General features: G+C 48.2%; 2 protein-coding genes across 3 annotated transcripts; one reads left to right on the forward strand and one right to left on the reverse strand.

Moving 5' to 3' along the window:
- nsd3 (nuclear receptor binding SET domain protein 3) lies at window positions 1–19,405 on the reverse strand. Of its 2 annotated transcripts, none has more exons than XM_028974273.1 (23): window positions 19,118–19,405; window positions 15,929–16,938; window positions 15,261–15,420; window positions 15,013–15,167; window positions 13,517–14,116; window positions 13,303–13,411; window positions 12,010–12,110; window positions 11,525–11,570; window positions 11,244–11,374; window positions 10,924–11,049; window positions 10,694–10,808; window positions 9,637–9,834; window positions 9,270–9,449; window positions 8,044–8,067; window positions 6,553–6,709; window positions 4,483–4,685; window positions 4,270–4,382; window positions 3,195–3,464; window positions 2,908–3,024; window positions 2,677–2,818; window positions 2,475–2,581; window positions 1,887–2,091; window positions 1–372 (listed from the first exon to the last, which is right to left on the reverse strand). In XM_028974273.1, exons 2-23 carry the CDS (start codon window positions 16,892–16,894, stop codon window positions 119–121), a joined length of 4,479 nt encoding a protein of 1,492 aa, XP_028830106.1. In that variant the 5' UTR covers window positions 16,895–16,938; window positions 19,118–19,405; the 3' UTR covers window positions 1–118. The 2 variants fall into 2 exon arrangements, with proteins under 2 accessions (XP_028830106.1, XP_028830107.1); XM_028974274.1 differs by lacking the exon at window positions 19,118–19,405 and adding an exon at window positions 17,916–18,292.
- Window positions 17,895–27,734, forward strand: letm2 (leucine zipper-EF-hand containing transmembrane protein 2). Its single transcript, XM_028974297.1, has 11 exons — window positions 17,895–19,962; window positions 21,009–21,074; window positions 21,492–21,948; window positions 22,169–22,312; window positions 22,425–22,562; window positions 23,950–24,153; window positions 24,268–24,387; window positions 24,468–24,587; window positions 24,919–25,017; window positions 25,599–25,664; window positions 26,029–27,734. Exons 2-11 carry the CDS (start codon window positions 21,028–21,030, stop codon window positions 26,080–26,082), a joined length of 1,449 nt encoding a protein of 482 aa, XP_028830130.1. The 5' UTR covers window positions 17,895–19,962; window positions 21,009–21,027; the 3' UTR covers window positions 26,083–27,734.
- The last annotated feature ends 256 nt before the right edge of the window (window positions 27,735–27,990 follow it).

Raw genomic sequence — 27,990 nt, forward strand, 5'->3', positions numbered from 1 at the left:
AATGAAGAAGAAGAAAGGATAAATAAAAAAAAATAAAAAATGAAGGGCAGAGAGGGGGGCAAGCCGATTTTGCACAGTTTCTGCCGCCAGATTGAGATCCTGGTCATCGCATACAGACTCACACACACATCACGGGGGCCCACTCCCCAGCCTCCTCCGGCTGCTCTTCCTTCACGTGGAGCTCGGCCTGGGTGAGGAGCTCCAGGGGCTGGTCGGGATTGTGCTTCGAGCAGCAGGGCCGGGCGTCCAGGGCGGAGGGCACCAGGCCTCCCCTCTCGTGCTCCCTGCAGTACGAGGTGGGGCAGAAGTCGCAGTAGGCAGAGGCGGCACGCTGGCACACGCTGCACTGGTGCCACGGGCACTCCCATCGTCCTGGAAACGAGAAACAAGATGCCACTCATGTGGAGTTACGGTAAGTGTCCTTCCCTCCCTGTGCTCCAGGCCACATTTTCCACTAGAAGCCTTGGTGCCAACCTAAAGAACAGTGGCGCCAGGCCAAATCTAGGGGCACAATTAGTTCTTTCTTTCATCTTGACCCATTAACCCACTCCACATTTTTGATGTGCTTTTTACACAGTGGGAAGTTGAATCCAAGCCCCCTTCTCACCGTTTTACCACGAGAGAAAAAAAAAAAAAAAAAAAGTGAAAGTGAAGTGATCGTCACATGTGACACACACAGCAGCACACGGTGCACACAGTGAAATTTGTCCTCTGCATTTAACCATCACCCTGAGTGAGCAGTGTGCAGCCATGACAGGCGCCCGGGGAGCAGCGTGTGGGGACGGTACTTTGCTCAGTGGCACCTTTCGAACCGGAAACCTTCTGATTACGGGGCCGCTTCCTTAACCGCTAGGACACCACTGCCCCTAAAGAGACTTTATGGGTGTGGACGGGGCAGGTGTGTGTGGGTGTTACATCCTGGGGGTCTGTGGACGCTTTGGGCGGCGTTTGGAGGCGGTCCCCGCTGACGCCTTAAAATATGCGCAACTCTTTTTCTTCCACTTAGGTCAACACCCGTAACCGCGTGTAAACAACGCTCCCAGTTTCATGGTTAGTTTTTTCCACGTTGCCTGTAATAACGCTGGCTTGCCAAACAGCCATACGAAAGCGCGCGCCGCGTCAGGAGCCGTATTTGTACCCGTCTAACAACTGGGAACACTGACATTTCAGTCCAGGGGGACGGAATACACCGGTAACCTTGTGTAGTGATCGTCGTTATTTTGTGTGCTTTTTGCAGTTTTTGTTTTTGGCCCTTTTGGGTTATTTTTGCTCCTTAATTGTTTTTTTTTTTAAAAACCCTTGTTTCCTGGCACGCCAGTGGTGTTCAACCCTGTGTTTTCCCGCACCCACCATCAGCAGACCACTCACAAACACCATGAACCGTTTAATATAAAGACTATTCATTCAACATATGACCAATTCAACAAGAAGCTACTTGGCCTAGTCTCACACACTTACTCATACTCATATTGTCTACTACACTTTATGTATACTATACTTTTTTTTATTGTGCACACCTGTAATGAAATATCCTGATTGCACCATGGAGACACTCAGGGTTGAGTGTCTTGCTCAGGGACACAATGGTAGTAAGTGGGATTTCAACCTGGGTCTTCTGGTTCATAGGCGAGTGCGTTACCCGCTAGGCTACAACCATATTGTATATTATACGTATACATTATACATATATTATAATATACATAGTGTATATTGTGCATATATTTTTTGTGCTACTTCTTCATTTGCATTGTGTATTGTGCCGGGCGGCATGAGCGACACCAATGTCTGCCACCAAATAAATTATCGGCTTCCAGTGATGCAGATGCATCCAGTCACCCCGGTCATCAAGGGTTTGAGAAGTATGACAGATGGCAGATCGGCCGTACCGTAGGGGGGTTTGGTGAGGTTGAGGCAGAGGAGGTGGTAGGCCTTGGGGCAGTCCTTCTTATCGCACATCACCAGCTCTCCCCCCTCCCCACAGCAGAAGCAGTAATACTCGTGGACCTGCTTGCTGTCTGGCTTCAGACGCCGCTTTTTAGGCTTGAGTTTGGCGTTGCGCACCTTCTCTTCCCGCTCCATCACCACCGCGCTCTAGGAGAGAGAAACAGTTACACAATCAGAAAAATAATAATGTAACAGTTCACCATTGAAAAAGCTTGTTTTCTAAACATTTCATGTAAAATATATCGTTTTATTTTAAATAAAATGCTGGTGAATTCCGGGAAGACGCTCCTTTAAATAAGAGTATTTTGCAGGGGGCTGAGTAACTTTAAACGATGATTAAACATGATATTATTTTGCTGGCAAATTAAATGGATAAAGAAAAAAAAAAAAAAAACCAACAATTTATTAAAATAAACCTGGTGAAAATATTTATTTCCACTTCTGACCCCCCGCAACATTACGCCTATGTTTGAAGTGAAAAAGAACGGACGTAACTTTTTAAAATGTATTATTTCGCACGTCTCGCTTACCTTCGGCCTCACTCCCAGAAACCCGCTGCAGTTCTCGGCCCCACAATGACAAGTCGTCCTCCCGTTACCCAGGCAGTCCAAATTGTAGTTAAATGTCAGTTCTGTGTCTGCAGCGCAAAAGGAATTAATTAATTAAATAAATAAATAAATAAACAAACGAAATGACAACGAAAAAGAACGTTCGTTCCAACACTATTCAGACCTGCTGGTATGTCACACAGGGTGAAAAGGCCTATCCGGACGTCGCCATTCACCGTCCACTTCTGAGTCTCGCAGTTGGGACTGCAGCTGTGGTTCATGAATCGAGACAGGTTACCTTTGGGCCCGGCGTCGATCACCCGGTCCTGCCATCAAATACCAAATCAGTGTCAGTATGACAGCGTGACGGGGTACGCGGCCCGTGTAAACGTTGCCCGTGTAAACCTTCGTGCACCTTGGTGAGGGTCAGCATGTAGAAGTTGGTCACGTGATTCTCGTTGGCGTGGCGAATCCGCTGCCTGCATTCTTCAGAGTCGATCAGCTCGCCGACGTACTCAATTACAAAGTCTCCCTGCATACACAAACACAAATAAAACATTTTTTAAAAAGCACCAAAACGGTTTTCTTCGGCGAATGTTTTGTGCCTAAAATTGGAATTTTGAACAATACAGGAACCCATATGCAGAATCTCTCTGCTCGGAGTAAATGTACAGTATTTCCCATGGCAACACCCTCGCTCACCTTCTTCAGGTCCTGTTTGGACTTCAGGCCCCAGCCGCGCCCCTCGGTCTTGATCACCTCGGTCTCGGGGTACACGCGTTTAGAGAAACACTGGTTGTGGCAGCGGTCACCGGCAGGGCACACCTGCGGGTGGCACTCGTACTGCAGCATGCGGTTCAGGCACTGGGAGTCTTGGCTGCATGGCCGCTCATCTGAGGGCTTGCAGTTGCAGCGCGGGATCTCAGACAGGTCGGCCACATGCACCATCACCTTCCCCACGGGCTTGTTGGACTACGACAGAAGAAATTGAAATAAAATTGTGAAGTGGTTGTCACATGTGATACACAGCAGCACAGCACATGGTGCACACAGTGAAATTTGTCCTCTGCTTTTAACAAATCACCCTTGGTGAGCAATGGGCAGCCATGACGGGCACCCGGTGAGCAGTGTGTGGGGACGGTGCTTTGCTCAGTGGCACCTCAGTGGTACCTTGGCGTATAGGGATTTGAACAGACAACCTTCTGATTACGGGGCCGCTTCCTTAACAGTGGTGGGGCAGTGGTGGCCTAGCGGTTAAGGAAGCGGCCCTGTAATCAGAAGGTTGCCGGTTCGAATCCCAAGCCGGCAAAGTGCCACTGAGGTGCCACTGAGCAAAGCACCGTCCCCACACACTGCTCACCGGGCGCTTGTCATGGCTGCCCACTGCTCACTCAGGGTGATGGGTTAAATGCAGAGGACAAATTTCACTGTGTGCACTGTGTGCTGTGCTGCTGTGTATCACATGTGACAATCACTTCACTTAACTTAATTAATAATAACCGCTAGGCCACCACTGCCCCTAGACACAGTTGCTGGGTTATGAGAAAAGAATTGAACAGATTTCTACTCAGGTGAAGCAGTGACACGATCCATTATAATGTTTTACAGCACAGAACTATAGATCTAGTATAGCTTATATGAGGGGCAGTCAGAAATTGTCCATTTAACAATTAATTGTAATTTTCAGATAAATCAAAGGGAGGGATGGAGGAGAGAGAGAGAGAGAGAGAGAGAGAGAGAGAGAGAGGGAGGTAGGTGGATGGGTGGCAGGTCTAACCTTGAGAAGTTTGTATGGTGGAGGTCTGCGGGAGCTGCGCTCCTGCTCCAGGGCTTCTTTAGTCTCCCTCTGGGCCTTCAGCTCCTGGAACCTCCGGGCAGCTTCTTCCAGTGCTACAGAGCAAAAGGGAGAGAAAGAGAGAGTGTCACACCTTAACCCAGTTTTAAATTGAACTCAACTTCTCTCTGAGACAATGAAACACCCCTTTCCCACCTTTCTTAAATGTCTTATTGATTCCAACTTGGCCTTCAGCAAAGTTTTTGTCACTTTCAACATAAGGAAAGACCCGGCCCTGGTTGATCCAGTAATAGTCGTGGGAGCCAAAAAAGAAAACTGGAAAGTCTCCTATGTCGTGTTTCAGGCTCTGGATGTTTGAGGGCACCAGACGTGGGTTGCAGATCTCTGCCGGCCACCATCTGAAAGCAGAGAACAAACATATTAAAGTCTTTTAAATAGTATATGCTTAATTCAAAAAATATATATATATAAACCTGTAAAAATCGGAATTTGAGAAACAAAATGATAAATTCACACGATAGCATACAGAATACATACTAATAACAGAATTTAAAATACTTTAAATACACAATCTCAGTTCAATCAACTATGAACCCATGGTAGCAAAATTGTCGGAAGGAATCATTAGTTGGACGACTCTGCTAATATCTATGTTAGGAAAAATTAACATAATAAAGGTGACCATTTTACACAAATTTCTAAATGTCTTCCAATCAATTCCACTAAGCCCACCTCCGTTCTTTTATCCTAAAATCAGAAAACATCTCTCCAATTTTATTTGGAACAAAAGGAGGCAAAGACTCAGACGCTCTCTTCTGTATTTGGCCCCTTAATCAGAAGGATGCCTGATCGAATCTCGAGCCGGCAAAGTGCCACTGAGCAAAGCAGTCCCCACACAACGCTCCCCGGGCTCACTAAGGGTGATGGTTAAAAGCAGAGGACGCATTTCGTTGTGTTACCGTGTGCTGTGCAGCAGTGTTTCACAACAACAATCACTTCACTTTGCGCAGTGTCCCCTGAGTAGCTTCTGATTCAAACCAGATTACCTGCTAGGCCACCACTGCCCCACCACCAATAGTAAGAGGAGACAGAGAATTAATGATTGGGGGGGGGGAATAAAATATAAAAAACACCCAATCAATCAATACAAGATTGAGAATGATACAACTTAACTGGCTAAACGTCTCCCTTGCCAAATTAAAATAAATTTTTTCGCAATAAATATGGTATAAAGGGTGGTAGTAGCCTAGTGGTAACACACTCGCCTATGAACCAAATCCCACTTATTACTATTGTGTCCCTGAGCAAGACACTTAACCCTGAGTGTGTCCAGGGGGGTACTGTCCCTGTCACTTTGGATAAGGGCGAATGTAAATGAAATGTAAATAAAGGGCAACATTCATTCAGGCTCACTATACCACTGTTTGTGGAAGTGTGGATTTTCAAACGTCTTGGTGCTCAGTGTTAAAATATATTTCACGGTGCCTACATGTCCTAAAGTTGCAGTGGTGGCCTAGCGGTTAAGGAAGCGGCCCCGTAATCAGAAGGTTACCGGTTCGAATCCCGATCCGCCAAGGTGCCACCGAGGTGCCACTGAGCAAAGCACCGTCCCCACACACTGCTCCCCGGGCGCCCGTCATGGCTGCCCACTGTTCACTCAGGGTGACGGGTTAAATGCAGAGGACAAATTTCACTGGGTGCACCGTGTGCTGTGCTGCTGTGTATCACATGTGACAATCACTTCACTTTTTTAAAGTATGTATTTTAGGCCTCTACCAAGATGGATGCACTTTATCTTGTATTGAAAGAAAAAGGGTAGACCTATGCTTACTGGGGGCCAAACGTTGCATTGCACCATGTTGGAAGAATGGGCCCCTCTTTTGACCTTTGGTTAAATAATATAGCATCAAGTCTGGTTCTAGAGAAACTGACCTACATTGTGAGAAAGGAGTCTTTTGAATTCTACAGTATTTGGAAAATGTTTTTGGAACTATTAAAGGATGGGGAGATTGAGAGAGAGAGAGAGAGAGAGATAAGAGAGTGAGTTATTGGAAATTATATATAGCTGAATATGGGGGATGTGCACTAATACATGTACAATATTCTATTTAAAAAAAATAATTACTCATTATTTTGTTGGGATTTTTTTTGCTAGCTGCCATTTGTTGTTGTCTGATGTATGCATGTTTATAACTACGAAAATCTAAATAAATTGTTTCAAATTTATATAAAAGATGCAGGGGCAACAGCAGCACTTCGCCTTACCTGTAGTTGCCCAGCTTGACCCAAACTATCTGCTTGTAGTGGGGCTTTTTCCCTGCCCTGCACTCGCTGCACAGCCAAACCCCTTCTGGCATCTCCATGTTCAAGCACTCAGGGTGGAAGGAGGCAGGGCAGGCCTCACAGCAGAGCAGTCTTCCTCCTTTTCAAACACACACACACACACGCACACACACGCACAGAACACAGACATATGCACACAGAGGGGCATACTTGGTTACCGCATGCTGATATTTAATCAAACGCTGGGTTCTGGGTGGGGTTAAATTCAGCAAAACAAGACCTTCAATAGAGGTCATGAACTTTGTTTCGAGTTTGTAAAATGAAGACTTAATTCCTCATAAAAAAAAAAAGAAAATGCCATGGGTGTTTGCTGAATATAACCTCAGGCATGCTCATGGGTTTAATTTGCGTGATGTGATTTAAAATATGTAGAGCAGAAGAGTGGAAAATGGAAGGGCGGTAATGAGTAATGGGGGAACCAAAACAACTTGAAATGCACACAAATGCAACATGTGTATGCATATAATAGGAGGAACAACATTTAGTGGAATTGAAGGGGGCAAGAATATTAATTTGCTACCAAGCTCTTCACCGCCCAAACCACGTCCACTCCCAAACTCCGAAATGAACCCAGTGTCACCATCACCAGCATGCAGGGCACACTTTATGCATGAGTGTCTGCTTCCCACCCATCCGCCAGGAAGCAATGATTTTGGATGGTGACAATGCTCAGTGGATAACACATAAAAAAAAAAAAAAAACGACAAAATCGTGTTTTATTTACATTTACAGAATTTAAAAACTACCCTGCTGGTGAGCTATTAATTCAAAGGTTTCCGCCATCCAAAATGTTCCTAATATGTATTTCAGTGACTATATTCAAAATCAAATGGCAAGGACAAGCAAATAAAATCAAAGCAAAGCACATCGCGCACAAGCTATGAGAGTAAACACAGCAGGCACAACACTGAGACTAAAGCCACATATCAACAGGACTCAAAATAATAGGTTCAGCCCACAATAGTCTGCTCTGCATGTGTGAAATGTGCAAAAATGTGCACGAAAGTGCAGCAATGAAGGTTCTGCAGTGCCTGAACACTATGCAGTGTGTGTGTGTGGGTCTGAACATGACTACAATTACCACACTACTTACTACCATTGTGTCCCTGAGCAAGACACTTAACCCTAAGTTGCTCCAGGGGGGGAGCAACTACTGATTGTAAGTCGCTCTGGATAAGGGCGTCTGATAAATGCTGTAAATGTAAATATGTAAATATGTGGACTATATGGACCACTAGACTCGAGTATATTATTTTAAGTCCATTTTTCAGTGCGTGTTGCATTAATGGCAGGACACTGGACATTATGCACAAAACATTTCTTGCAACAAAGCAAAAACTATGATACCAAAATGGCGCAAAAAGCTGCATGAGCACATAAAGTAGCCAAAAAAACAAGAAAACATGATTTTACCTTTCCCAATATTCTTTTTGGTAGCTGACGAAGAAGAAGGAATCATAGGTAATTTCATCAACTCAGCACGATTTGACTCAGTCAGAAGGTAGTGCGACTTAAAGGTATATGAACTTAATATGGGGTCAGTATGGTCGTGCACTAAGAGGCCTACACGAGACAAACAGGAGAGGTCATGAGACGTTGTGAAACTACCCATGATTCCAGAGAACACAGAACATAGTTAGCAAGAAAAAAAAAAAAAAAAACAGACAAACTATTTGAAAATAAACAGTGTTAAAAAAGGGGTAAGGAGGGGGTAAAAAAAAAAAAAAAAAAAAAAAAAAAAAAGAAAGAGGGCTTGGGAGGTTCTTCAGTTTTCAGATAAATTCCCTTGTGATCTTATGGTTTTATAATATTGGGCTAATGCAGAAAAATGTGTTAAAAATGTTATATTGTGTGTGGTCAATGTAATTTGCCTAACTCAACAATCTTCAAACTCATCCGCTCTGCAGCCCCTCTGCCTTTAATAAGGCTAACACAGGGGAAGAGAAAAGAAAAACGGGAGGCGGGGGAAAACGGGAAAAAAAAAAAAAAAAAAAAAAAAAAAAGAAAAGAAAAAGAAAACTCCCATGCCGACATGTTACTAAAATAAACCGCAAAGTTCTACAATCATGTGCAAATACAAGACTGAGTCATCTCATTCAACGGCTGGCAATTAGCGCAGCTCGACTGAACATGGCCATGGAGAGAAAAAAATAAAATAAAATAAATTATAGTGGAACACAAAAATAAAACAGCTGAACAAACTGGAACTTTTTTTTTTTTGGGTGGGGGAGAGAGAGGGAAGAAATTGCGGGTTAGTCTTCACATGAGTCAAGAGGACCTTTCATATCCGCATAACAGCATAACGGTTCAAGCTTTCAGGAAGAACTACGGGTGGTGGGGGTCAAAGGGCGTAACGACAGGCCACAGTGACAGAGTCTTTAAAGATGTTATATCGCATGCCCTGTTCTTACAAATGAGGACGGTTAGTCTGGAAGACAGACGACAGTCAATGGTATTACATTTACAGAGGTTAGTAAAACATTTTTTTACATTTCTCAGAAAACACACATCATTACTCCAATTAAGTAGTGCAAAGTTTAGGTTGCTGATGCCCTCAGAAGGGCGAACAAATGAACAGTGACAGCTGAGGTCAGGCTGAGGTAAGCACGTGAGTAGCGACGCAAGGAAACCATCCTTACCTCGAGCACAGACGAAACACCAGCCTACGTTTACCGGCGAGCACAAATGCCCGTTCTTCCTGGAGCCGGAGTGGTTGCTACATATTATTATGTGGGGGGTGATGGGAACGCTGCCGGCGGCCACGCAACTGTCACCGGTGTGATAAGCCACGGGGCAGCGGATACAGCGCATCATCCGACCTGAGGAGTGGAGGAGCGAGAGAGAGAGAGAAAATTCACAATTCAAGTTTGAGTGCCCATCACACATGTCGGAGTAACTACATTTAGCAAAACCGAAAAAGGAGGCAACGTGGACTAATCAAAACGTCTGAAAACGTTACTGTATGAAACCGCCTGTGTAAACGGGTGCACGTTCCCTTCTCTGCACCTTTGCTGGCTTTGTGCACGTCCTTCTCCAGACAGCAGGTGGCGCAGCTGTGCTGGGGGCAGCGGAGGCCCCTGGAGTCCACTGACGTGCCAGGGTGCTTGCGGGCACAGGGCTCGTGGTAGAAGCGGCCGCAGCCGGCGACAGAGCAGCGCTTCACCTCTCCCTCCGCGGCTTTACAGGAGAAGCACGGGTGGGAGCCTGGAAATCAGAGACATTCTGAATCAGAGACATTCATCCTTCTCCGAAACGTTTTTTAAAAAAAATAAGGTTGGTGCAAGATGGCTTACATCTAAATATGAATTTATTCTAAATGTGGCATGTAAAACACATTCATAAACCACAGTGGAGCCATGTGTGACGTGTTTGGCGTCATGCTGTGTTGCATCCTCAAATCAGAGCAAAAATGCTTCCATTTCTACTACAATTACATTCATTTATCAGACGCCAGACGTCTTCATACAGAGCTCCTTACGATCAGTAGTTACAGGGACACTTGCTCAGGGACACCTCTAGGGCAGTGGGTGGCCTAGCGGGTAAGGAAGCAGAGCACCGTCCCCACACACTGCTCCCCGGGCGCCTGTCATGGCCGCCCACTACTCACCAAGGGTGACGGTTAAAAGCAGAGGACACATTTTGTTGTGCCACCGCGTGCTGTGCTATGATTAGATTAGATTAGATTCAACTTTATTGTCATTACACATGTACAAGTACAGGGCAACGAAATGTATGACGATCGCTTTCAATTCTCTTGAGCCCGGGATTTGAACCCGGGTCATTCTGGTTCATAGGCGAATGTGTTACCCACTAGGCTACTACCACCCTAAAAATTATTAGTAAATGTTCCCTAAATTTAATGTTTACTGTGAGAAATGAAGTGGCGGATGAACAATCTGAAACTACAAGCACTACGCAAGATAATTCTTACTCAAGTAGGGAAAAGGGTGCGGTCCAGGCCCGAAGGCCCATTCTCATTAAAACAATTAGCGAACTTTTCACTTAAAAAAAAACGGTGAAACCGCCAAATTACCCAACAATATATAAGCGACCACCACCTCACCTGTTTTACACTCCTGGCACACGAGCTCCCCTTCCCCGCCCAGACACTCCGGGTGCAGCGGCCTGCTGCAGTCACCCTCGCAGCACACCAGCACCTCCCCGAACGACTCGCACTTCTGGAGCGCCGCAGAGGTGGGAGATGGGATTAGGCCCATTGAGAGGGTTCGGGTTAAAGCCCCGCAACATGTAAAGCTCTCAACCGTGACTTGTCGTCCAGGCCACAGGACCCACCTGACAAACCATGTCCCTCTTAGAGGAGCTGCCGCCCTGTCTGGACAGCGTGGAATCCACCGACTGGGAATCAGAGCCGTCTGCATCTAGCGTCGCTGGGCTGTCCGATCTTTTCCCAAAGCCGATCTGCTCCGGGAGAAATATATGAGCAAAAATATTATAGATTTGATCCAACTCGAGGTCTGGGTGGCCATAGTGTGTACGGGCACAACTGCGGTCAGGGACACCTGCCCTAAATGTGTCACGCTGCTGCCTCGAGCAAACGGAAATGAGGCGCCGCGGAGCGCCATGCGCGTGGCTCAGCGAAAGGAAGGTCGTACCTGTGGGTCGTTGAGGCCTCGTGAGTCGGAGTCGGACGTGTCGCGGTACAGAGAGCTGGCCATCTCCACGTCGGTGGAAGCTCGGCTGCGCTTCTTCAGCGGTTTGCACGAATCAGAGATCTCGCTGGCTCCTGTCGGTACGGGGGCACGGTTTTAATATTAAGGCACACAGATATGGCCGACAAGGAACTCCACGTTACTGAGATATGCACAGATGATCTCCAAAGAACAGCGTGTGCAATAAAAACTTTAAAAAAATAAAATAAAAATAAAAAAACTACCTTTTTGTGATCCAGTCTTCATATCCATTTGAGGGGCAGTTTCTGCCTATATTTAAAATAAATTCATAACAATTAAATCACCGCTACACAGGTAGTATTCCCACCGCCGCTGGCTTTCTTGTGCCATGAGACATATCTACTTCAGAAACCAATAGTTTGTGCCTTTGTGGCTTAAAAAAAAAAAAAAAGTGTTAGTACAAGCTATACATTTTTGGTGCATAGTTTTTTATTTTTTTAATAAATCCTGGACTCAAATATGAGATTTGGGGAAACTGTTGAGGGGAAAAAGATCAGGTTTGTTGGTTTAAACAATATTTGCTTTAATTAATCCTAAAATGGAAGACTGTGCCCATTTTTAGGCAATTTGTCTAAGCACTTGAATACATGCCAGCCTGTTTTTCACACCGTGTGACAATTACGTCCGTCTGAACTGCCCATTTCATCCAAGCGTAACGGCATCTGCGGTCCCCGTCGAAGAGGTTTACCTGCTCTTTCTTAACCTTCTTCTTTGGCACAGGCTCCACGCTCTTCTCTGAATCGGAGCGGCTCCTCACAGACCGACGTTGCTGCTTCCGCTCCAGGGGACCTGGGGAAGACAAGACAAGAGCCCTTCACAACACAAAAAAAAAAACACACACCTGACACACCAGAAAACTAAGTCCAGCTCGAACATCAATTTACCCGCAACTGCTCAACTCAAACTGGGAGGGACAGGGAGGACCCTGATATAGTGGTACGGTCACTTGACCACCACTCTATTCAAGCGGAAAGCTGAAATAACGAGCGGCAAGAAGACGCGGCCCTGAAAATCTGGTACGAAGCTGACAATCTGGCACAAATGCTCAGCTACTGGCCGTGTGCAACAAGTGACTTGGGAGGATCGAGGACGACTTTTTGGGAAAATCTCCAGGCTATTTCCAATTTTGCTTTGCACAGTCATAATTCAGCATCTTTAGTCATTGATCTAGGGCCTTTTATGGTTTTATCGCTCATTTATGGTCCAATTGCATTATGGTCCAGTTTTACTGGCAAAATGTCATGATGGTTTTTAAATAGTGTTGTGAACACATTTTCATAAACAGTAGCTTGTACTACTACGGCACTGTTTGACTCTTAGAAGCAGTAAGCCGGGTCACATTGCTGCAAAATTCATGATTCACTGCGAAATGCAAACAAAAATGCTGATCATCTGGCCAACCCTGACCCTGTTCATTACACAATCTGGAAGATTTTACTTCGATTCAAACAACAGATACCAACCAACAGGTGGTAGTAGCCTAGCGGGTAACACACTCGCCTACGAACCAGAAGACCCGGGTTCAAACCCCACTTAATACCATTGCGTCCCTGAGCAAGACACTTAACCCTGAGTGTCTCCAGGGGGACTGTCCCTGTAACTACTGATTGTAAGTCGCTCTGGATAAGGGCGTCTGGTAAATGCTGTAAATGTAATGTCTCGCATAACGTAGAAATCAAGGTCAGACGCAACAAAGGGTGTTCCGGACACCGCCGCTTGCACTCCTCCTCTGATCCCGCGTTCGGTTCGTTCTGCTTAATGAGCCCAGAATGCACATTCTGTGTAACGCGCGGGCTGCCAAATGCCAAAAGGTGCCGCACACCCCTTAAATTCAAAGTTCTCCGCAGTTCTCCGCCTCCATCTGACTAAGCCCCCCCCCCCCCCCCCTGCCATCCGCAGCACGGCCAACGCGGCAAAACTCCCCCTCGCAAACACAGCCCGATATCGCGGGGAATAAGAAAGCGAGCCGTGACGCCGCTACCTGAGGACGGCTCCGGGTACTTTGACGTCTCCTCGTCGCTCCCCCAGCCGGCCGGCGACGGGACTCGGTCCTCCTCGCTGGAGCAGGGCTCCGCTTTGTCGCTAGAACCCTTGAGAGAAAAAGAGAGAGGAAAAAAAAAAAAAAAAAAGCCCATTTGAACAGGGTCCATCTCAACACGGAGCCCGGGGGGGGCGTGTCGGGCGTGGCACCGTACCTCCGGCGAGGGAACGTTGTCCACCTGCTTCGGCTCTTTGGGCGGCGGGGGCAGCTTCTCCTTGGACAGCTGCCAGTCGCACTTGACGATCTCCACGTTGAGCTTCTTCATGGTGATGGAGAGCGGCAGCAGCTTCCGGGCGGCGGCCGTCTTCCAGGCCGTCTTGACAGGGGGGGTGGAGGCGGGCTCCTGTGGGTGGGGGACGCCGGGCTCCGGTGAACCCTGGGGCGCCCGTCGGGGGCTGTGCTCCATCTCCTCCTCCTCCTCCTCCTCCTCCTCGTCGCCCTCTGGGCAGACAGGTGACTGCTGGTCGTCCAAGCTGGTCATGCTGCACTGCCGGCGAGGCTGTCGGCGAGGGGGCGGGGCTCCTCCAGGCCCCTCCTTCTCGCCGGGCCCGCTCCTGGAGCGTCGGGGTTTGCGCTCGGGCTTGGCGACCTTGGCGGAACCTGGAGAGCCGGCGCCATTGCTGGGCTCTTTGTCCACGTAGATGAAGGTGTAGTTCTCGTTGCGCTCCTCGCGGCTCATCAGCAGGGCCGACTCGGCGTGGCCGACGCCCACCTCCCACTGAGAGCGCTCCCTCTGAGACTGTGGCTTCAGCAGCTGACGGACGAGAGCAGAAACTCAGCTTCAAAAAAGCAGTCCTCCGGTGTTTAATGAGGACTTTCGAGACGCAGAAGGCGTCGTGAAACAAAGACAGGAATACGTCTGGAACTGGCATTGTGAGAAGACCACAGAATGCGTTGCTTTCATATATTTTATTGTGGGGTGGTAGTGGCCTAGCGGGTAAAACACTCGCCTACGAACCAGAAGACCCAGGTTCAAATCCCACGTTTACTACCATTGTGTCCCTGAGCACGACACTTAACCCTGAGTGTCTCCAGGGGGGGGACTGTCCCTTCTGTCCCTCTGGATAAGGGCGTCTGATAAATGCTGTAAATGTAAATGGGTGGTATCAGCCTAGCAGGTAACACACTAGCCTATGAACCAGAGGATCAAAGTCCCAGGTTCAAACCCCACATTCTACCATTGCAAGAGCGAGACACTTAACCCTGAGTGTCTCCAGGGGGGGAACTGTCCCTCTGTCCCTCTGGATAAGGGCGTCTGATAAATGCTGTAAATGTAAATGGGTGGTATCAGCCTAGCAGGTAACACACTAGCCTATGAACCAGAGGATCAAAGTCCCAGGTTCAAACCCCACATTCTACCATTGCAAGAGCGAGACACTTAACCCTGAGTGTCTCCAGGGGGGGAACTGTCCCTCTGTCCCTCTGGATAAGGGCGTCTGATAAATGCTGTAAATGTAAATGGGTGGTATCAGCCTAGCAGGTAACACACTAGCCTATGAACCAGAGGATCAAAGGCCCAGGTTCAAACCCCACATTCTACCATTGCAAGAGCGAGACACTTAACCCTGAGACACTTAACTACTGATTGTAAGTCGCTCTGGATACGGGCGCCTGGTAAATGGCGTAAATGTGTTTGGATGACGTAAATACCTTTTGTTTCTCAGTAGGGTTGGTGCACTTCTTCAGGGTGTCGGCCTGCAGGTCTTCAAACTGGCTCCTGCCCTGGTACACCACCACCCGCTTCTCGTGGATCCAGGCCCTCTCCGGGACGCTTCCGAAGAACTGGACGTGATACTCCCTGTGACCTACACGGCAACACGGCAGACGGCGGTGAGCTGGAGCCTTCGTCCTGGCGCGTGGACCGGAGAGAAGGGGACCGCGGGCTGTACCTTGTTTACCTCGAGTGTTAATTCGAGTGTGCACTTTCAGCTGCGGGTCCGAGGAGACCATGCACGGCCACCACGGATACGTTCCCACCTTGGCCCACACCAGGTCTCCGATTTCGTAGTCCTTACAGCAGCCGGTGCCGGTGATGACGGTAGAAAAGTGCCTCTCAATCTGCGGGAGTAAGGAAGAGGCCAGCGGCGGCTGTACTTTAAAAAAGCAGCTTCCAACGGCACCAAGTAGTGTAGTGATTGTCACATGTGATACACAGCAGCACAGCACACGGTGCACACAGTGAAATTTGTCCACTGCATTTAACCCATCGCCCTGAGTGAGCAGTGGGCGGCCATGACAGGCGCCCGGGGAGCAGTGTGTGGGGACGGTGCTGTGCTCAGTGGCACCTCGGCAGATCGGGATTCGAACCGGCAACCTTCTGGTTACGGGGGGCCGCTTCCTTAACCGCCAGGCCACCAGCACCCGGTGACTCGGTGGCTTAAAACATGGCGGCATGACTCGCCTTACCCGCAAATCACTGCTCTGTTCCACTCCGCCCACAAAACGACGGCAAAAAGGCGTCGGAATGAATTAAATGGGCCGTGCTTGTGACTCTTTGACGGGATTCGGTGGATTATTTGATACGGCGCCGGTCCGCGCGTATGCTAATATGACCAAGCGAACTTACTTTCTCTTCCTGGGGCTCAGCCTTGATCCTGTGCGCCAAGTGCTCCTCTTTCCGGGCGCCGTGTCCCTCGGGAGGCTGGCCCGAGCCAGGGCTCACCTCCGACCCCGCCGGCGGCGGCCGCTGGGCGTCCTGCTCGGCCGGGTCGCCTTGGCGGCTGGCTCGCTTTTTCCTCTTCTCCTTCTTTTGCTCGTGTCGCCGCCGGGACGCCTCGCCCGCCTGGAGCTCCTGCAGGAGGTCCCCGCACAGGGACGACTCGAACAGCTCGCGCCCGTTCTGGTACGTCTTGATGATCTTCAGCTTGATTTCGGGGGAGCTGGTCTTCTTGGACGTGGCGGCCGGCTGCGAGAGCGGGTCGGGCACCGGGCTCTCCCGTGCAGAGATGAGGGGAGGGGACGAGGGCAGGAGTAAAGGGGGCGGGGGTGGCAAGACGGGGGGCATGAGGTGCGAGGGGGGTGGGTGATGCGGAGGGGGCAGGATCGGGGGACTCTGGGGGTGATGGTGGAGGTGAGGATGCAGGTGGTTGTGGTGGTGGTGGTGGTGAGACTGGTGGTGGATGCCCGGGTGGGGCGGAGGAGAGATGTGTGACTGGGGCTTTTCCTGGACCACCGGGGGTCTCAAAACGGTCCCTTCACCAAGCAACAGGCTGTGGTCCGAGTAGTTTCGAATGGCACCGTACCCGTTGGCTGAGCCGTTGGGGAACTGTGAGTACAAGGCAAACTTTGCCTGAGAGTCATATGGCCCAACGCTCGTCGGGTAGCCATTGGTGACAACTGGCAGATCTTCAGGAGGGTAAGAGAAGCCTGACTCTAGAGGAGACTCGTACGTGGAGGGACCGCCGTCGTCCCCTGGATCGCTGATGGCATCATACACGTCCTCCTGTCGGATGTTGGCCGAGTCAATAAGCTGAGGGGGTTGCTGAATTGTGTTTCCCATGATCCCTTGCATGAAAGAGAAGGAGAAATCCATTGTTCTGCTCCAGCATCCTTAAGTTTCCCTTTTTCTTACAGGGCCTGCGTCAAGAGAGAGGGGGGGAAGCAGAAATTTAGCCCTCCACACTTCCGCTCAAAAATAATTAAAAAAAAAGTTCTGCGGGACATTGCCGCGACGGTCAAACAAACTGCGGCCACTTTGCGTCGGACGGCGACTGACAGAAGTCGCTTTAAAGCGGGTCCCCGCGGACGAGGACGACGCCGCCGCCGAAACGCGGACACGTCCGGACAAAAAAAAAAAAAAAAAAAAAAAAACGACAATAATCTCGGTGCGCGAGTCACGCCGCCGAATTCGGACGACTTTATTCGTCTTTATTCGAGTCGCTCCGGACGTCGCGCCAGAAAGAGACCGGGGTGCCGGCTAACGTCGGCGTGCTAGCGGTAGCATTCCAGCCGCGCGAAAAAATAAATTAAATTAAATAAAAAAAATAATAAAATAAAAATAAAATCACAGCGTTGTCGGGATGTGAGGACGAGCGGACGACGTACGAATACGTGGCAGACGGCGGCTCCTGTTTGGACCGCTGGCTTTGATGCTTCGGAGACGCTGGATGCCCATGCATTTAAATAACGAGCGCGTCGGAGCAGGAGAGGGGGGTACATAAAAAAAAAAAACCCCACAACGTTGTCCCCAAGTCCCCCCCCCCTCGTCGTTTTTGCGACCTGGACGCGATTTAATAGCGGGCAGATTTAATGTGCGGCGACAAAAGGCGGAGCGGGAGAGCACGCGCGATGCGGAGGACCGAACCGAGACCCCCCGAACGCAGGCGGATCCGCCAACATGGCTGCCGTTGCCCCTTTAAATCAAATTGGCCGGATTGCGCTCGCGTCGCACCGCCGCGCCGTGCAAACGTGGGGGACGAATAAAACTCTCGGCAAATAAAAATAAATGCATTTTTTTTTTTTAAACGAGGAGGAGGAGGAGGATGAGGAGGGGTCCGGCGCGCGCCGCGTCCCGCCGAGCGGAAATCAACAAAAGGAGCAGAACGGCGACGTACCTGCAGCGCGTTCCATTCTAAAAACCGACGGAGGAGAATTAAGATCCGGATCCCTGGCGCCGGTCGCGCGCAAACACCGAGCCGCGCGGATACGCGACCGTCCCGGTGGCGCGGCGCGCGCCTGTCCCTCCCTCGCTCGAGCCGAGGCGGCGGCGGCGGCGGCGTTAGAGAAAATGGGGGCTATTTGCGGTGGCGGCTCTTGGTCTCCATGGTGGGGTTCGTGGCCGTGCTTTCGGGGGAAGGCCCCTCTTTCTTTCCTTTTTTTTCCCCCTCTCTCTCCCTCTCCCTCTCTCTCTCTCTAGCCCTCTCTCTCTCTTTTCTCCTCCCACCCCCGCCTCCTTCTTCCTCTCTGCAGGATTCCAGACCGGACCTGGGCAAACGTGTCTCCGGTATTATTACAATATTTTTGCCGTCGTTATTATTATCATTATCATCATCATCATCATCATCACACCTACCTCCCTCCCCCTGGCTGTAACAAAAGCTCCCTGCCTGGGCCCGATTGGCTGCGGCGCTGTAAGGCATTTTAGGACGATCAATAGAAATCTTATTTAAATAATAATTACGATAGTAATAATAATAAAAAAAAGAAAAGGGAGAAGAATTGCCACAAATGACCAAAAAAAAAAAAAGCCAAATTCGAAAAAACTGCCCAGCGTAATAATTTACACCACATAATTAAAACCATGGCCACACGCTTTTGAGGATATTCGTGTAATTCTGAAGACCCGTCAGAGGAGATCTAGCATGAGGCCACAAATCACTGGACAAGGAAGTGCATTGTTCATAATAACAACAATAATAAGAATGGTGGTGATAATAATAGCGATAAATAACAACATTATTACTATTTGACGGAGGCACACATAAAAGCCACCAGTGCTGGCGCTACACCCCAGGGTGGGGAGGCACCTTGTCCAAAATTCCAGCCCGAGCACGGCGATCAAGACGATCTCTGCTACGCGTCGATCACGTAAAACAGCATCAAGTTCAGGGTCGATACGCCGTCCGCAGTTCGCGCTGCGCCATCGCCGTACAATCGCGGACTGTTCGATCGTTTGATCACTGTTCGCACTACTGGTCGCTTTTAAGTTGATAACGATGTCCCGAAAGCCGCAATCGTGTCAAGTAAGTGCTTTATCTAGACAAGCAACTACACAGAGACTTTTGCTTCCATTCTCCAAGTTGGTGTACGTGCTCACCTTCTGGTTTTAAAGGCTCCACGAGTAGGTTAAACATGTCATTAGTGAGCGGTCGAATAAAACGCATGTTTCCTTCGGTCATGACTCGCTAATAAAATGTACTGTACCGATGAAGATCTACTCATGAAAACATGTTTCTTGGAGGAAAAAAAAACGATCGGACTAAAAGCCTAATTAAAGACGGCAAACATAAAAATAGCGCCACGGTCTGGACTAGCAGACCGGAGTTTTATCTTCCGAATTCAGATGAAGTCATAAGGAAGATCCTGCCTGTTACCCAGCGAAGAAGTATCGCGTTCGGCGTCAACTTCCTCTCCACGCCTGATCTGAGATCAGTTTTGCCGTGGCTCTACTGGCACGAGAACGGCGTGGTCTCTGATCCTGTGTCAGCGCAAGAACGCCAACGCAACCCGCTTCCTTGCAGAAAATGGGCGGGTTTGCGTCGTGACGTCGCACTTGCTCATTGGACAGATAGCCGCGTCTGTCAAGCCCCGTCACCCTGGTCCGACTCCGAGCCTCAGTCACAGGCCGAGCTGAGCAGCTAGAGCTGACCGGGCCGTGCTCCCGAAACTCCCGTCGGGGCTTTCCTTCGACGTCGGCCGCGTTAAATGGGATTATCTGCTCGTCTCTTTGAGCTCTTCGAAGGTTTCGCGGTCAACGTGAATGGATCGCGACGAACGCTGTGCTGAGCTTCGACCGACGCCTCTGAAGAAATCTGATCCCCGGGGTTTTTGGACGGCAGCAGCCCGATAGCCTCACGAACGCGTCCGTCACAGCGCCTGTCACCGGACCCAATGATCGCAGTGTAGCAACGGGACACTTCCAGGACAACGACTTCGCCTACGGTATTGAATCGCAACTTTTTTTTTTTAATACAGCATTTTTTTTGCCTCGCTGACGTCTTTCGACGCGCAATGCTGTTAATTCTTGTGAATAATAATTCGCATTTTTCTATTAACTCTTTTACTAAACATTCAGGCTTCTATCTCCTCCTTCGTAGTAAGGGCAGCTGTCCGTTTTCAGGTTAACGTTTTCGGCCCCGGCTTCTCCTGGTTTAGAGGGTAGTAGCCTGGCCGTGACGTAGCCTAGCAAGCCCGGACACCGGAACAGGCCTCCCCCGTGTAAACCCCCACGAAGTCCCAAAATCACCCCACATCTCCGCGGGTTCGGCATTGCCGGAGAGTTTAATAGTTTAATCTCTCAATTAACGAGACTTCGTTAAATTCAAGTGTTTACGCATGGAGTCTCGTGTACGTCAATACTGAAACGCGTTCTTTTTTACGACCTACAGTTGTTTAACGTCGTTAAATAATGAGTTAAAAGCGCGTTATATTGTCTTTTTACTAGCGCAGGTAAAAGAATGTGTGAAGTCTGACGCCTTCTCACGGCTCCCGGCGTTGTTGTGCTTTATTTTGGTAACTCGGGCCTCGTGGGCCCGTAGGTTGAAGGCTGCCGTTATTCCTCTCGGCCACAAGGGGCGCAGTTCCTCCTTTTCGAGGCACCACTATAAACACTCAGAAAGAAAGTGAAGTGATTGATTTATATATTATTATATATCTTTATATATACACACACATTGCCACATAAGAATGGGGGGGAGTAATTTGTGAAAGTGAATGTCACAAGGAAATGTGTCCTCTACTTTTTAACCAATAACAAATCACCGGGCGCCCGGGGAGAAGTGTGTGGGGACGGTGCTTTGCTCAGTGGCAGCTTTGAATCGGCAACCCTCCGATTGCGACTCAATTTCCTTACCCGCTAGGCCTCCCACTGCCCCATTTGGAACTCTGACACTGCATGGGAACGTTGTTTACTTCACACACTAACCCAGATACAGCGTGTCGAAGCGTTTGAGTAATGGGCCGGGTGTGCGTGTGTTTCTTCTTTTTAGGAACCCTCCGGCTCTCAGCATGGCTGTATTTAGCTCTCAAGTGATTTTTGCTGTGACAAGGTCAAGGTAAGAGATGCAAATTGTGCATCTGTTAGTCAGACTTTATTATAACACTTTGATAATTTTTCTTGCATCTGTGCATTTTAAGGATATTTTATTCCCTAATATCTTTATATATAGGTATCGATAAATAACTTATTGTTTCATTGTCTCATGCAAAATGGATTGTCCCCAATAGATTAGACTATTAGCAAGTTACATTAAAGAATGATACGTTGAAAACACGGTCTAATAAGATACAACTCTGAACCACATTAAAATAAGAATGTGATTGCAGAGGAAATGCACCAAAATGCATTTGCATTTATGATGAAAAAAGAATCATTGCCACTTTGCACCTTATTTTTGTAGACTCTTAAGAACATGTTCACAGCTATTGTCTTTATATATTTCTTCTTTTTTTTTTTTTTTTTTTTTTTTAAGGGGATCCTATCTGCTTTCCAAGCGACATGGCTGTGCCTCACTTCCTTCCACAGCGTATATTCGCTACCACTCAGACTTCACTGGCTACTCTGCGGCATCCTCCAGAGCTCCCAGACCAGTCCAGAGCTCCCGGTCCAGTGCCAACTACATCTTCCCTGGCTACGCTCCCGCTCGGCCTCTCCACGTCTCCTGCGCCTGGCTGCAGGAGCTGAAAGAGACCCAAGCTAGCGCTCAGACCGACGCCACCCCGGCCACCAGCACAGCCTCACCGCCGCCGGTGACCGGCAACGCCCCTGAGGCAGCGGTGGTCCGCAAGTCGCTGGGGCAGAGGATCGTAGAGGAACTGAAACACTACTACCATGGATTTCGTCTCCTAGGGATTGATACGAACATTGCTGGCAGGATGGTGTGGAGGCTTTTACATGGGCAGCAGCTGACGAGGAGAGAGCGGCGAAGGGTGAGTCTGCTTTTATCGGTTCCTGATCCTGGTTAAAATTCACACCCACTAATGATATTGACAGAGTAAATTGGTGGATTTAAGGCAAAGGTAAAGACCTTCAGACGTCCTTGGCAGAGACAGAGCTCTGGGTTTTACTGCACCAGTGATGTGCATCAATGTGGATGTGAATGGCTGGTTAAAGATGCTCATCCATCTGCACTTCTTCTCCCCCCCCCAGCTGATGAGGACATGTGCTGACTTGTTCCGGTTGGTCCCTTTCATGGTCTTTGTCATCGTGCCCTTCATGGAATTTCTACTCCCCGTCTTCCTCAAGCTCTTCCCCGAAATGTTGCCCTCCACCTTCGAAACGGAGACAAAGAAGGCAAGTCTACATGAGTCAGATTTTAATCATTCCTGTTCTTCATTTATTCATTCATGTTCAGGATATGATGTCATGAGGTGAAGCCACACTTCTGTTCTCCTTTTGCCTTCAGGAGGAAAAGCAGAGGAAAGGTCTGGCCGCCAAGCTGGAGCTGGCCAAGTTCCTGCAGGAGACCATCGCTGAGATGGCCAGGAGGAACAAGGCCCAGGTGGGCAACGAGACGCAGAAGTTCTCCACCTATGTGCAGCAGGTATGGTTACACTTTTTACAGAAGTGGCGTATCATCTATAAGGGTGTTTGCTAAATGCCATAAATGTATGTATGAGATATGTATAGGGTAATTGTATGGAGGAGGTTGAGGGTCATGGAGGATATGTTTATGAACAGTCGTGGCCAAGAAGTTTGCTGCTTCTGTGTTTTTTTTTTTTTTTTTATTCTTTATTTTAGTTTGTTTGTGGTGTATTGAAGTTTCAAAGGCTTTTATTGACAATTAAGAGTCCATTTTTGCAGTGTTGGCCATTTTGTTCCCCCCAAGACCTCTGCAATTCGCCCCGGCATGCTGTCAACATGTTGGACCAAGTCTGGACCAGGTCCACACATGAATGGTCTCAGGATGCTTTACTGTTGGCACAAGACAGGGCTGATGGTGCCGCTCAAGTTACATTTACAGCATTTACCAGACGCCCTTATCCAAAGCGACTTACAATCAGTAGTTACAGGGACAGTCCCCCTGGAGACGCTTGTGGTTAAGTGTCTTGCTAAGGGACACAATGGTAGTAAGTGGGATTTGAACCTGGGACTTCTGTTTCATAGGCGAGTGTATTACCCACTAGGCTACTACCACCCTTTTTTATTTCTTTTTTTATTTTTTTTATTTCTCTGGACAATCATTTTTTCAGATGCCCCAAACAATCGGAAAGGGGCTTCATCAGAGAAAATAACTTTACTCCAGTCCTCATCAGTCCAGTCCCTGAACGTTTTACAGAACATCAGTCTGGCCTTGATGTTTTTCTTGGAGAGAAGTGGCTCCTTTTTTGCCCTTCCTGACACCAGGCCGTCCTCGCTGTGCGTGCAGATGCCCTCACACCTGCCTGCTGCCGTTCCTGAGCAAGCTCGGCACTGGTGGCACCCCGATCCCGCAGCTGAATTGATATTTAGTAGATGGTCCTGGCGCTCGCTGGACTTTCTTGGGCGCCCTGAAGCCTCCTTCACAACTTGAACGTCTCTCCTTGAAGTTTTTGACGTTCCGGTAAATGGAAAATTTAGGTGCAATCTTGGTAGCAGCAATATCCTTGCCTGTGACTCAATGAAGATTGCACTTGTTTCCTTGCAGGTAACCATGGTTACAGAGGAAGAACAATGAGTTCAAGCGTCCCACTCCTCCTTTTAAAGCACCCGGTCTGCTATTCTATCTCAATCGGCGTGACCGAATGATCTCCAGCCTTGCGCTCAATAATGAGACAATCGCTGAAATGATCTCAGCATGGCTGAAATGTATAATAAAATGGCATTTATTGGCATAAACCATCTGAAAATCTGTATCTGTGTCATTCTCAAACATTTGGCCACGATTGTAGAAAGACCCCTGCGTTTTGTTTCTTTCCCACCACCTTGTTTTCCTCGGCTGTCTGCCGTAGGTGCGGCACACCGGGGAGCAGCCCAGCACTCAGGACATCGTGAAGTTCTCCAAGCTGTTTGAGGACGAGTTGACGTTGGAGCACCTGGAGCGCCCGCAGCTGGTGGCCCTGTGCAAACTGCTGGAGCTGCAGCCCATTGGCACCAACAACTTGCTGCGCTTCCAGCTAATGCTGCAACTACGCACCATTAAGGGTGATGATGAGGTGAGTGTGGTGTGTGGAGGACACTCATAGGGAATGTAGTGTACTGTAGGCACATGTAATGTAGGCTTAATCCAGGACTAGGAACTTTGCTTAAGTTCATTGTCTGTGTTGCAGATGATTGCCAAGGAGGGTGTGGCGGCCATGACAGTCGCCGAGCTCCAGGCTGCCTGTAGGAGTCGAGGCATGAGGTCACTGGGTCTGACCACCGATCAGCTCCGACAGCAGCTGCAGCAGGTAGCGCTGGTTTGAACTGAGATCGTTATTAAAGCAAGTGCTTGAGAGAGGGAATAAAAATTCCGCTTTCTGTGTCTCAGTGGCTGGATCTGCACCTTAAGGAGAACGTACCCCCGTCTTTACTGCTCCTGTCACGTGCCATGTACCTGACGGACCTCACCCCCAAAGCCCCCATTATCCCGCCCATACCCAAGTTGGAGGTAAGTTCTATGTCTTGCACACCGAAACCTCCAGAAAAATTAGGGTCTCTGCACATCTCATTGTCTTTAGGTCTAAATAGAAGCAGTCATCACATCTGCAGAGCACATGGGGCTTAATGCTGTTGACTTTTCGGTTAAAATGGCCACACTGTAAACATTTACTGCATTGCCTCACTGTGAGTTGAAGCGCTGCCACTCTGTCTATGTAACTGGCAGTCACGTTAACCGTTTCCTCTCCCGTGAGTTTGCATGTGCTGATTTGGTGCAGTAGACACAAGCGTGTGCTTGGGGAGAAAGAGGCGAGCTAAGCTCTCTCCTGTGTGGCTTTCAGAAGGCCGCTAACCCGACCGAGAGTGAACCTCTGGCCAGAGAGAAGCCCGTGAATGTGGAGGTGCTGGTGGACGCTGCGCCCGTCATTAAGGACAAGAAGGTAAGAGAGAGGTGTTGGGTTCTGCTGCACCAGTGTACCCCACTCTCAGCCTGTGAGCCCTTTAGTGCCAGACGTCTTGTTCTTAATTTCATTCTATTCTACTGGCATTATAACCACAAGTTTGCTAGATGTTCACATAAAAAAAAAAAAAATCTGTTCTGGGCAAAAGAATCTAAAAAGGCAAACTCTCTGCAAGCATCCATACGCTGCCACACTGTGCAGTAAATATAAAAACAAAGAACATTCTTTTGACCAACTGACCAAGCACCATTCCAGCCAACCAGCAACAGGGGGCAGAGGTCACGAGGTCAAAACAAGAAGTTTTGCTGCCTTGCGCCCGCTGTGCACTTCCTCTGGTCCCACCTGTTGCTGATCAGCTGGAAGGGTGCTTTGTCTCTCGGTCGGTTATTGTTTTTTATTTATTTATTTTTATTATTTCCCAGCTAGCGACGTGTAACAGACGCGGGTTCCTGATCCTGGTTAAAATTTGCACCCAATACACAAAACGACCGCAAAAAAAACCCCAATGATACGGCGCAACATTTTGTGATTTTTAATGCTGATGTGCGAATATTTTCTAGGCGGATGAGCTACTGGACAAATCCAGAGTTTTGGACATGCCGTCACCCGAAGCACAGTTAATACATGTAAGTGAGTCCGTCCATGTGGACCCCATGCCTTTCTTGAAATAAATCATGGCCGACCGCAGCATAAAGAGCTCGGTTTGTGTTTTGGTGTTTCCATACGTCTGAAGCAGATAATTGGACTAGTGTGACCTCCAGTGCTCCAGTTAATGGCTTCCAGCGGGGACCTTTAAATCGCGTCGCACCTGATAGCTCTGTTCACAAAGGCTTTTCTGCACTGCCTGACTGCTGTGGCACGTGTCCCGCTGCTGCGTGGTCAGCTGTGGGGCTGCAGGGGGGGTCAGAGAAAAGTAGAACATGTCTCGTGACTACCAAAAAAAAAATTGAGTCCCCCATGAGGCTCACTCCATCTGCTCTGTCCCGTCAGGCAAAAGGTGCTGAGCTGTCACAGAAGTCCAAGATGAGCGCCAATGGGATGTGAGACCCCTCTGCCTGACCTCACTGCCCCCGGAGGAGGAGGAGGAGCAGTGTGGTTGTGGCCGTCAGACCCTTTCGTTTGCTGCTGTTGAGAGCGTTGGCCCGTGAACCCTGCATTACACTCCTGGAGGAGGGGGGGCGGGCCCAGGTCTCATTTTGACAGCCTCTCTGTATCCTTCCATCCCATCTGAAGTCGCCGCTGAGTCCCGCCCTCCCCGTTCCATTGCCCGAGAAGGACGTCGGCCCTCAATAAAACAAAAGGAAAAGTTACAGGGGCGCTTCCTATGCAACTCTCCTTTCCAACAAGGGTTCGTCAGCACTTCATTCATTCAGCAGGATGTCCTCTCTATAAATTCACTTCTGAGTATTTTATATACTGAAAAATGGTGCACATACTTTTATTTTGCTACATTTAATTCTGTAGAATTTGCCATCAACTCATCGTTGTGTAAATGTGTAAATATACTGTAAAATTCTGGCATATTATGAAGTGCAACTTGTACAGTCGTCATGCACTGCGGTCTCTACACACGGATGACGTGCTGTTTGCCTTCTGGGTTTAGCTTGCACATGAATCTGTAAATGGTGAGCGTATGTTGTTTTTTTTAGGACCTGTGTAGGGACTACACCAAGCCTGCCTAATGACAGGGTATGATGTTTCGTAATTATTAAGGGTATCTGATATGTTCATGGTATGTTTTTGCAACGACCCTTTCACATTGGATTTAAGTTGGCCTCTGTTGAATAAGGAGAAATGTTATTTAAAAATTCATTTTAAGTCTGTGTTAATGGTTTATATTTGATGTAAATGGCCCTTTCTGGGTGTTCCCTGGTCTGACTTTTTTTTATATATAATTATTGGTAAAACCCCAATGAAGGATGAGTCCATTTTTTTTGCAAGTTTAATTTGCTCACCTTTTATGGTCAGTGTCTTTTTGAAGTGTCCTCACCTTTTGTAAAATCACCTTTCCATGCCTTGTCTTACAGTTAAAGTAGGGCTCTTCTTTCAATATTATTCACCTTTTATTACTATTATTTTCAGATTGTTTCATCACTAAACAAGGCTGTCTTATTATGAGAGGAGAACAAGGCGAATGGACGATTGAGTTTTTATATAAAAGAAATGCTACTGTGGGTCAGTATGGGTCAGTCCATTTGCAACCTCACTTATGCATAAAGGTGCTTATTCTGTTACCTTCCATTGAAAAAAAATAATAATGACAATAATTTAAAAAATGCATTCCCACCCCCTGGGCCTTTGGAGTGTCTTTTCAATTATTGGTTTTGAATTTGTGGCAGTGTGATCCTGATTATCTTTTTTTCCTCTTGTCAGTCATTTGAAACAAAACTAATGTGGTCACCATGCAATCTTTCATACAGCCCAATGGGGTAAGCATAACGCAACCTAGAACACCCAGAGATGCTTTAGATTTTCCAGCTGCCGCTTCAGATCGTCCTGCCCCAGTAAGAGTGCAGTAAAGTATATTCAGCGAGCATGAGGTGGGTCACAAGACTCTCACACTCTCATCTGCTGTGTGTCTCTGTTTAGACACTGGTATCCTGTAAGAGTCGACTGTCCCATATTGTTTATTGCGCAGTGTAAAAAAAGACCTCTTGGTGGGAGAGTTGATGGCATTAAAGGATGTGTTTCACTTGCCTGCCTTGTCTTTTTGTTGTCATGCACTGCATACCAGGTCAAAGTGATAAATCTTTTTTTACATTCCATACATACCGAAATATGCCTTGAATTGCTTTGCCTGAATAGTGACGCCGTGTGGTGGCTTTGTGAACTGCAGCCGAACCCCGTTATTTCCCCCTTCTGTCTACGATGTGATATGATGTGTAAACGCTCAAAAACACATCTATCCTGTATTGTTTAGCAGCAAAAGTCCCGTCTCATCACATTTCACTT

Source organism: Denticeps clupeoides, chromosome 3 (assembly GCF_900700375.1).
Source record: "Denticeps clupeoides chromosome 3, fDenClu1.1, whole genome shotgun sequence".
In the NCBI taxonomy this organism is placed as follows: domain Eukaryota; kingdom Metazoa; phylum Chordata; class Actinopteri; order Clupeiformes; family Denticipitidae; genus Denticeps; species Denticeps clupeoides.

Excerpts from the sequence above, each read along its gene's own strand:
- nsd3 (XM_028974273.1), bottom strand. The coding sequence starts at position 16,894 with ATGGATTTCTCCTTCTCTTTCATGCAAGGGATCATGGGAAACACAATT. Across the intron at positions 8,068-9,269 it reads GTGTTTCGTCTGTGCTCGAG|CTACCAAAAAGAATATTGGG; the intron begins GTAAGGATGGTT and ends CTTCTTCGTCAG. Across the intron at positions 6,710-8,043 it reads CAAAAAGAATATTGGGAAAG|GAGGAAGACTGCTCTGCTGT; the intron begins GTAAAATCATGT and ends GTGTTTGAAAAG.
- letm2 (XM_028974297.1), top strand. The coding sequence starts at position 21,028 with ATGGCTGTATTTAGCTCTCAAGTGATTTTTGCTGTGACAAGGTCAAG. Across the intron at positions 22,313-22,424 it reads TCGAAACGGAGACAAAGAAG|GAGGAAAAGCAGAGGAAAGG; the intron begins GCAAGTCTACAT and ends TTTTGCCTTCAG. Across the intron at positions 22,563-23,949 it reads TCTCCACCTATGTGCAGCAG|GTGCGGCACACCGGGGAGCA; the intron begins GTATGGTTACAC and ends TGTCTGCCGTAG.